At 40.8% G+C, this 10,913-nt stretch overlaps 1 protein-coding gene across 1 annotated transcript; it reads left to right on the forward strand.

The window, feature by feature from the left end:
- Positions 1–1,125: 1,125 nt before the first annotated feature.
- On the forward strand, positions 1,126–10,606 carry paqr5b (progestin and adipoQ receptor family member Vb). Its single transcript, XM_031744568.2, has 8 exons — positions 1,126–1,393; positions 1,752–1,879; positions 4,958–5,163; positions 5,567–5,693; positions 6,823–6,867; positions 7,574–7,670; positions 8,758–8,902; positions 9,683–10,606. Exons 1-8 carry the CDS (start codon positions 1,340–1,342, stop codon positions 9,955–9,957), a joined length of 1,077 nt encoding a protein of 358 aa, XP_031600428.1. The 5' UTR covers positions 1,126–1,339; the 3' UTR covers positions 9,958–10,606.
- The last annotated feature ends 307 nt before the right edge of the window (positions 10,607–10,913 follow it).

The raw sequence follows: 10,913 nt of genomic DNA on the forward strand, positions 1-10,913 counted from the left end.
AGCCAAACTCCCGGTGAGACGAGCAGCTCCTGTTGGTGGATTTTCTTTGTTTTAAACCCGAGGTGTTGCTCTGGCAGCTCTGCTCCACAGAGGGAACGCGGAATGAAATCCCAAGGTGCTCCACAGCATGCACGCGTTAGTTCATGGCACTGAGCTGTTGCGATTGCAGCTCACAACCCAACACGGCAAGGTGGATCACTGATGGTGTAATAGTGATGGTTTGGAGACCAGTACAGGATCGAGTGGTTTAAGGGACTTTGTGTATATTTAAAACAAACCGGGTCCAGAATAGTTTGAAGGAATGTGAAAACAGAAGCTTGATAACAAGGATTAGAGGATAAAAACAGATGGATGATTAACTTGCTGTCTATTCTTAAGCCAGCATGACATTTTTATAACAGCTTAATGATTATTGTAGTTTTACTCAGATCAAAAACTCTTGTGCGCTTTAAAATAATTTCACCAAAATGAAAATAGAAAAAGAAAAAAGAACCAAATTGATTTTCTCTCTCGTGTGCAACACAAAGGATCTAACAAGCCACATAAAAAGGCTTCTCCTACTTTCCCCTGCCTAATTCTGCAGGAGCAGTGAGACATGTTTGCTTTCATTGCTTCAGAGTTTGAACAAGATAACAGGCCCGGGGAGGTCTGACTGGGCTCGGCCGTCTCTGCCGGGCGTGACGGCTGATGTCGGTTTGGGGGTGGGGAGGTGGGGGGTAGATGGTGACATGTCAGTTTAATAGGGAGGCGAGCAGCAAAGTGGCGTGAAAGGAACTCTGTTGACTTTTCTGCCAGGCTGATTTACACTCTACATTCATGATGTCACCCTTATCTGACCTGCCTGAAACTCTGAACTAATGTCTAAAAATATTGTCCTCCGTTGCAGACCATTAATGTTAAACACAGCTGCGGTTTTGTCATTGAAGGGAGTCTTTTACCGAAACCTGCCTTACTGGGCAGACTGTCTTTGCCACAGGAGTGTTACGCAATTACAAAATAACAATAGCTTTGTTTCATAATGCCAATGTCGCTGTGACATGAGTGATTTTGGTCCAGTCTTGTCAAACTTTTTTTTTGTGGCCAAGCAGCAGGTGTGTGTATGTGTCTGTTTGTGTGAGCATACACCTGTGTGTACATACCCTCTGCCTCCAGAGAGACAGCAGGAGTAGGAGTGGCACAGGTACACTGGATATTCTCGTTGGGTTTGAAGAGGGAGGACACGATAGGGGAGGAACCTTGAGAACGGCATGACAACGCAAACCTTATAAAAGACGGAGGCACACCCGGCTTATAGCTTCAGTTAAGCTCTCCTCTCAGACAGCAGCACCTTGCCGTAGTCATGCTCAGCCTCATCAAATTGCCACGAGTCTTCACCATCAATCAAGTGCCCAAAGTAAGTTTACCTTCACTCAGTCTTTACAATTTTTCGCTTTTCAGACTGGATAAGTGCTAGAAATTTGAAAAAAGAAAAATCAATCAACAAGCTGTTCATTTCAAAGACAAAATTAAGTCAAAACTGCAAAATGTTGAAAAAGAAACAAACTGCTCTTATGTTTGAGAAGGGCGATCTCCAGCCTTGGTTTGATGTCATTCTTAAAGGATCACTGTGAGATTTGTACACTGAACAGGAACTTAATCTTCTAGAAATTTCCTAGTCATGCATTCTTTGTTAAACTCTCAGAAGAGGTGAAAACAAAATTGGCCTTCTCACATTTGGGCAGAGCACTAACTGCAAGTGTTTCTTCATTGAGGTTTTCCATGAGGACAGCATTATTTCTGGGTACCGGCACCCCCGGAGCTCAGCCACCGACTGCATCCTGAGCCTCTTCCAGATGACCAATGAGACGCTCAATATCTGGACCCACTTCCTGCCCACCTGGTACAGCTGACAATTTTTTTCTCTTGTTTTTCTTTCACTGCAAAGTTGTTTTGCCCCCCTGCTGTGCGCTTGGAAAGATTGACAACACGCGACACACCTGACAGCATTTAAATTCAGCTGGCAGGTGGCCTGGTTTGTACACGAGGTGACAGCTGAGCGATCAAGTAGTCTTGATCATAGTTAGTAAAGTCTTTCTACTATTTTCTCTGTGTACTAAATAAAAATATTAATACAGAAGCAAAGGAGAGCAGAAAAGCGGGGCTCCCGGCTGTGGTGACCCGTCTGTGAATAAGGGGGCAGCAGAAAAGCAGCTTTTTAAAGCAGAGAAGAGTGTTCGTGATTTTGCACTCCCTGCTGGCCAGCCTGGTCAGATTCATGAAAGAAGGAATCTTGCACATCTTGTAAAGCTCGTAGGACTCTGAGTTTTTTAGAATTTTCTTTGAAAAAAGGACGACTGTACTGATAGAGGTGACTGACTACTGCTGCGGTGTCACTCTGCTTGGAATTCATGGTATGTGCATGGTATGCGGGGTGGCTGTAGCTCAGGAGGTAGAGCAGGTCACCTATTAATCGGAAGGTTGGTGGTTCGATCCTTGGCTCCTCCAGTCTGCATGTCAAGTATCCTTGGGCAAGATACTAACCCCAAGTTGCTCTCCGATGCATCCATCGGAGTGTGAATGTAGTTGGAAAAAGCACTAAGTACAGATAAAGTGCTTGTGTGATTGGGTGAATGTAATATGTTGTATAGAGCGCTTTGAATACTCCGGGAGAGTAGAAAAGCACTATATAAGAATCAGTCCATTTACCATTTACGTCTTGATGGAGTTCAACAGATGGCAGAGGATCAGTGGCACATTATAGTACTAACAGTTTAAAAGTAGCGTGGACAGTTTTCACAGAATGGAGATCAAATGACTCACGGGATCTGCAGCTTCAGCAGCATCTGTTTGCACCGACTTACGTAACACGAGGACTGAACATACACAGAGGCTTGTTTTGATTTTAGCAACGATGCGGGTCCCCCATCACCGTGCCTCCCTGTCACTGTCATTTTACGTATGACGATGCTCAATCTTAATATGAGCCTGTTTGTGTTTACACAATTCATTATCAGCACTGTCCTGTTGACGAAAATTTGTGACTATTTGGGACGAAGGAGGATTACAAAGCTTTCCAGACAACAAACAAAAAAGTTTTCGAATTTGTAAAGTCGATCAGTAACTCATTAAATCTAGTTAGCTCATCATCATTCATCCTGGCATTTACAGAAAACCTTTCATTTTTCTACTTGAGCATAGTTATGATGGACACTACATGTCCTTTTTTATACTCAAGACTCAAGTGTACATGTGGTTTCAGCATGAACTACACTGATTAGGCAGTGCGCTACGTGAGGGAATTACTAAAATCTGAAAACTGCGATAAGGAATCCAGTCTGACGACTGCGCGCAGTAATTAATCCTGTCCAGTTTAAAGCGTGTCAGTTAGCACAACGATAAACCCAACGTAACAGTTTGTATGACTAACAAACAGAAGCAAAGGTGGAGACAGAAAAATACCGAGGACTCTTTTCTAAAGTAGTTTTGGCTCCTCAGCCTCCTCCTAAACTTGCGATTCCTCTCTGTCTGTTTGAACAACATGACGATAGAATCTCTCCATGACCTGTGGCAGCTCTGTAGCTAACGTCTTGATGCTGTTCTTGTTGTGTAAGGATTCAAAGTTACTTCAGAGGCTTCTTTTCCCAGTAGTCGCTCTGCACTTCCTTCCTTTGATTGCATGGGTGGTGTGGGTGGTTGTGAGTGTCTTTGTGTTCGGAATAAGCAAAGGACACATGGGTGTTGGTGTCCAGGGGCTCTATGTAAACCTAGGTAGTAATGAGCAGATCTGTACTGAAGACTTTTACATAAATTGCCACAATTAGTTAACTGCTCAGTGATGGGAAAAGCACGAGTAATGTTGATTTGTTAATGAGGCGCTCTGAGAAGTCGAGGCAGTGACTGCAATACACAAGGCAATACAGTATCCTCATGATAGGATAAAAGTATTTGGAAAGTCAAGTCAGCTGCAGAGGTAACTGCCAAATACATCATTTTCTGATTAATAATGTACTTTTTCTACTCTGACAGGTGCTACATACACCTTTCTGCTATTATATGTGGTTTTTCTGGCCTCCTTAATGTTGCTGTGTCGCTTCAAAGCAGGGAGCCAGTTGGACGTTCGGGCTACAGTTAATACTTCTGGACACTTAAACACTTGTTAGCTTTCTTGCCTTGAGGAAAAGTTGGACTCTCAGCTCAGTATACAGATTGAAGGAAGGGAAAACAGCTGGGATGTCAACTGTTAGTCCTTGATACTTTGCTTTGTGGTTTTTTAATCCTTCGGCAAACAGAAATGTGAAAAATGACATGATGTGGTTGTACAGAAAGCCGTGTGAAACATGGGAGCCAACGTGTGTTTGCTGTGCTCACAGCTGATGTATAGAGCATATTATTTCATATTTATATGTGACCACAAATGGTATGACCACAGTGAATTCAGCACTGAGCAGCTTACTAACAAAACAGAGTTAAGATCGAAGTTGGGTTTAGTCGTCGATGTGAATCTTTCAGCTTTGACTGCCAGATTCTTTTTTAACCTTATAATTATCAGTTAGTTACAGTGTTCTCTAGTTAATAATTAACCTTTTCCATGGCTGACGAATGAAAGGAAAACCCCACCTAAAGTGTCACCTAAACGGACTCAGAGCACTGTTTGCCACGGCTGGAAAATCTGCCATGTTTGTTCAGCGGCATTGATTTGGTGACTATAAAAGCCATAGCATTCGATTTATATCATACCCATCAAACTATTCATTAACCCTTCCCGTATGAAAGCATGTGCATCGTGTTTCTCTGTTTCTTCTTCCTGCAGTCTGTCTGTGCACACAGCCCTTTTTGTTCTGAGTACACCATCAAATAATCACGCTCCAAAACTAAATGAATTAAAACTACTAAATACACTCCTTATAACTAGACGCATCTGTTACATGCATGCGCTACATCCATTACTATTTTATCAACCCGGTCTTTCTCCCGGCAGGTACTTCCTATGGAAACTAGTAACGGTGGTGCTGATGCAGAAAGCGTGGCAGGACTCCTTCACCTGGCCCATGGTAATCTTCCTGTTCACCTGCTGCATTTATCCACTGGCGTCGAGCTGCGCTCACACCTTCAGCACCATGTCAGTGCGGGCACGCCACATCTGCTTCTTTTTTGACTATGGCTCTATCAGTTTTTACAGTCTGGGTAAGTGAAAAACAAAAGCTGTTTGAGGAAGATACACGATGGGTGAATTTGTACTTCTACTCGAAAGGGGCAGGGACATCCACTGCACAGTAGTGGGTGCACATTAGAACGTGACACGGCCATTGTTGTAATACCATTGTGTGCACTTGTGTGCATAATCTAAACATGTTCAGTGAAACCAATGTGGATTCCCTTTTCTAAAGTTCTGATTCAGGCGCAGTCTAAACTTGTGGTAGTTTTCTAGGTCAGATTTTATTGGAATTGGCAACTTGCTGCCGTATTCCGTCTCCCTCGTGTATATAAAACAAACTATCCTAGCTGAGTGGACAGATATCTTTTTCTAATTAGAAATATGGAGTGCTGGAAAACTAGATTTTCATGCTAATGGTGTGCTCGGCTGCAGGCTCAGCAATCGTCTATTCAGCTTACGTTTTCCCCGACAAGTGGGCGAACAGCTCCTTCCATCAGTCCTACATCACCATCGCTGTGTTCAACACCATCATCTGCACCATCCTAGCATGCTACTCCAGGTAAACTGAGAAAATGACTTTTACATCCCTACTGCTGATGCTCTTTCTATCCTAGATTTATGCTTTTATTATGCAAGAACAGGTCTCTGTACTATGCAATTTAACATGCAAGCCTTCTTAACAGCAGACGGCTTCACTTTGTGCTTTTAACAAAATTTTCCAACTGAAAAAAACATTACGTCCCCAGCTCAAAATCAATTTTTAACTGATTCAAGCCAATCTAAAATCTAAAAGCTCATCTTACGCAAGATGAATAAACTATAAGTGCCTCACTGTGTATGAAAATAAAAAAATAAATAAAAAAACGGGATCGATCATCTCCATTGCATAAGAGTGCAGATACAATAAAACTAACAACAGTAAAGCTTTTTCTTGCAGATGCATGGTGCAGAACTGAGCAAGGACATGCTGTAGGTCATTTTTAGCCTGTGTGACTGTGTGTTTGATCTAAAAGTTTTTGCCCATTTAAAGCTCCAGCTGTGGGTGAAACTTTGAAATGGAAAGCCTTAGAGGAGTCCTCTGAGATCTGGCAGCACCTTCAAGGAGAACTAAAAAAATTCAGTTAAGATCTAACATTTGCATCTTCTCATAATAACACACTAAATGCTTTTTCCTTTTCCCATGCTATACGTAACACTGCGTAGGCCAACATGCATGTTATTGTGTCGTCATTAGCACAGTAACACTTTCTAGGAAGCATACAGTTACGCAGTCAGTGTTTCAACTCCAGCTGAACTAATAAGAAGGGAAATATGTTTATAGCAGTTGGGTGAACCTGGTCCAAGACAACATTGTAATGTGACAGCTAACAAATATTTGTCGTCTTTGTATCTTGAGGTTGTACTTGAGTACATGAGTCACGTAAATCTTGTCAAACAGCCTGAGCACCGTGTCTGGTACAGCACAATGGTGGGCGTGGCTTACATCAAAATCTAGATCATTCTCAACGACTGCAAATCAGAACTCTTGGAAAATGTAAAGTTTCCTGGAGTTTTGATCATAAGATCCACTTTTCCACCTCGTGCATTTACAGCAATAATCATATTTATTACCTGCTTTATGTACTGGAAAATGTTGGCTTGGTCTAGCTAATGATTGTTCTTTCACTTATCTCTCCCCCACCGCTAAGGCTTGGCTTACCATTTCTACAATATAATCACGACATCATAAAGAGGTAAACAAAACGTATTTGCTAACAATCTGCTCCTCTGTCTCGTTCATCTTCCTCTGAAGCGTATTTTTCGTTACATTCTCATTATTTAAATGCAAGGTGCCTACGTAAAACATGTGAGTCATCTATTTAAAGTATTGACAAGTCTTCAGACACACCACAGAAGGTGAATGGAATTTCGAAGGTGCAATTGAGCAACTTGCTTCTTAACACAACTGATGTTATGTAACTGTAACTATACGGATCAGCCCTGAACGGTGACTGACTCCAAGTACAGTTTCAGTTGGAGCAGGTTGGAGGAGCTGACACACAGGGCAGCTAAACGTGTTCTGTAACAGCCTGACTCACTGACTTCATTCTGGAAAAAACAAAGTCAATCCTGGCTTCACGCAACAATAGGAAGGAGCGGGCACTGCATTAACGTGCTGCTCAGAAAACATTTCATGGTCCATATCCTTCGTAAATTTAAATATATTTGCGTGTATTTATATTTTGAGTTCTTTAAAGAAAGATTTGTTTTATTATCTAGACATTTCTGACTCATTCAGGTTGTTCTCAGCTGTAATTCCATTTAAATTTCTGTTGAGTTTAAAAAAAATGTAGCAGGTTAATAACCAGTTCTTACATAATGTTTTCATTATCGATGATGATTCTGTTTCTGTAGAGCTTCCTCCACTGAAAATGCCTTTCCTTCTTTTTTTTCCTCCAGATTCCCTGAGTACCAGAGTCCAAAGTTAAGCAAATTTCTTAGAGTCGTAGCCTTTGCCTACCCTTACCTGTTTGACAACATTCCTCTGTTCTACCGGGTAAGGCACTTTAAACATCCACTTGCCTCACAAGACACACCTGAAACAGTATAGAGCAAAATATGCGGTTAGTTCTAGAGAGGTAACCATACAGTAGGTAACAGACTGAAAGCATGTGTATGTTTGTAATTTTCTGTGTGAGTATCATCTTCAAACTTCTTTGCTACACCAAAAAATACAGCATTTTTTAAGGGTTTTTGACCCTGGTGCTCAATGTTCCACTTCCACTTGCATACCTTAGCCATCAACGCTACCTCAGATTTAACTTTAAAGCTGTTTCTGCTTTAAATAAACAAAAGTAACAATTCTTTCCCTTACAGAAGTTATGCAGAAGTTAATTTTATCATCACACTGCCTTTGAAAGTTTAGCCAGCAAACACTGACGCGAAACAACAGAAAAACGTTGGCAAATAGCATCAGATGGCTACACAGAAGCTATATAGTACGGGCTAGTATTCAATATATTGCTGCATCCCTGGTATAATAATCTAAAATTATGTATGTTACATGGTAAAATCCACAGCTACTACAGAAAAGGGCATAATAACAACTATTATTAATTACTTACTCTCATTATTACTGCACATTGGACAAAAAGATACAGAGGTTACACATGGTTTGGACCTTGTATTGAAATCAAATAAAAGAAACATTAAAAAGATAAAAATCACTAACCCCTGAAGAAAATATTTTATTATATCATAAAACAATAAACTCCTTTTATTGAAGGCGGAAACCTTTTATAAAATGACGTAACCCCTTCGGTGTATATCAAGAGGAGCCGAGTATTTTCCTTTGAAAGACTTACCAAGCAGAAGCCAATTGCTCATGTTTGGAACCCACCTGAATACTTTACAACCAATTAGCTCCCTGTTTAGACACATGCGTTTGACATTTAAGATAAAAAAAATGTGAACAATACTCTTGCTTTTTTTCTCAATCTGTGTTTATGACAAGAAAGCAGCTCCACTGGCAGATGCAGAGAGTTTGACCCTCATTAAGAAATTTTGGGGTGTTAAAGTAAAAAACAGTCATCAGCTATTTAACCACTGAAGTTGAAAGCGATTGTGCTGTGTCGTGTTTGCAGGTGCTCCTGTGTGAAGGGGAGGGCTGTACAGATAACGCTACCAACATCCTCCACTACTACCACATCACCCTGGCTTTTCTCACTGCTTTTCTGTTTGCTACCCATTTACCCGAGCGCCTGGCACCCGGAAGCTTCGACTTCATAGGTAAAACAGATCTGACGAGCACTCTTTATAATTATTAGCATGTTTAGCTTTTTCGGCCTGTTTACTGATAGAGCGTTATCACCGGTTCCTCTTAGCTGCACGTAGTGTTTCACAAAAAAAACAAAGAAACCACTGTACATGACCTGCTCAGCACTAAAAGGAAGACAGACAAATGAGACATTTAAAAGCTACTGAAAGCAGAGATCTAGCCATGAAAGAACTTTAACTACTGTCTCTTTGTTGGCAAAGATTACGTTAAAAATGCTCTGTGCATCGCTGTATTTCTTTTCCTTCAGCATGATTTTTTTTTAGCTTTTTTGAATGTTCAATGTACTATTTATTATAAGTCATTTGTTTTGGCTATTTTTTTGCAATAACTCTGTGACTTTCAAGTCTTTATGGTTTTTGTATTTCAAATAAAGTGAATTTTAATGCTAATTTCTGATCCTAAGGTGAGGTTAATAAGCATTCACCAACACTAAGGGGTAATTAATCAGTGACAAAAAGAAACAGAAAAACACCCACCAATTAGAAACCAAACCAGCATTGAACAAATGTTTGACTAGTTTGACTTAATCATTTTCCAGCACTGCACTTTATTAAGTGGATATTAAAAAGTATTCTCTCTGCTGTGCTACAACAATAATGCATAATCACCTCTGTTTTTTCACATATCCTGCGTTAATGTTGTGTTTCCAATGTGAATCATTTGCTCAGTGCTGAACGTTTGCAGTCTACCTCTTTCCTCTAACAAACGCATATCAACTGCTCCCTCTGCAGGTCACAGCCATCAGCTTTTCCATGTGTGCGCCATCCTTGGCACTCACTTCCAAATGCAGGCCATGGAACAGGACATGAAGATACGGCGTTCCTGGCTCGTGGAAAACTCAATACCCATCACATTTGCCAACTCAGTGGGTCCGGCGCTGCTTTGTGTGGTGTTGAATTTGGTTATCATCTTCCTCTACAGTCTACCTCTCCTCTTGGGCCCAGTCTGCAAAGACATGAAGTACAGTAGAGGACCAAAGAAAGACAAACTCTGCCCCCACAGCTGAACCTCCAGCTTCATTGGTCATGGTTTAAGGGGCTTTAACTCGTCCAAAACATACACTTTATATGGTCCCAAGACTAAAGAAATTGCATTATGGGTAATATAAATGTAAAGAGTGCACCAGATGAGGAACTGACATGATGTTTAAATGAATCACGGTTGCATTTGGCCTTTAATTATCAATGAGATGCCTGCTGTTGTGCGGATAGGCTGAAAATATAGGTGCAAGGTGCACAAACATAGCATGAAAGTTAACAACGTGTTTGTTAAGTTTCATAATATGTAACGACTTTTAAATGTTTCTGAGGAAACCTGTTTCTACATGAAGCTACAAATGTAGCAGGTTAGCTACATTACAAGGCAGCGCATTGTGTATTTATCTTTTCGCTTCTCCGATTTCCACACTTGTGGTGTATGAAGAGACTGCAGGGAACAAAAACTATGTAAAATACTGTTTTTTCCCTTTCAATTCCAGGTTTTGATGCTGAACTGACTGTGGTTACTGAGCACAGAGCTAATGTCCTCTGAGTCATTTATTTCCCTCAGAATGTCTGATGTTTCTGGTGTTACATTTTTCCTTGATTACAAAACTGAAAGTATTTAAGAACAAAGTTATTTATTATGAGTTTTTCAAATAAACTGTAAACTACGTCTGTCTGGGTCCCTTTTATTTTAATTAGGAGCATCCTGTTGCATAATGCTGGCACATTAGTGTTTATCTTTCAAGTATTTACATCCTATAACAGGGTGACCAGATCCCAACAAAGTAAATGTGGGACAAACAGTTTGTTTGTCTGAGAGAAATATATGAGTATGAGTGTGAGACACGTGAGGCCTGGAGTGTCCAACCTAAAAGAATAAACAGATGTGAGCTATGCAGGTCAAATGTGAGGGACAAATATAGTATTCAAATACATAGTATTCATACGGGCAGAGTCACGTGAGCAAAAACAGGACAGG

The sequence above is a fragment of the Oreochromis aureus genome, linkage group 1 (genome assembly GCF_013358895.1).
Source record: "Oreochromis aureus strain Israel breed Guangdong linkage group 1, ZZ_aureus, whole genome shotgun sequence".
Classification (NCBI taxonomy): Eukaryota; Metazoa; Chordata; class Actinopteri; order Cichliformes; family Cichlidae; genus Oreochromis; species Oreochromis aureus.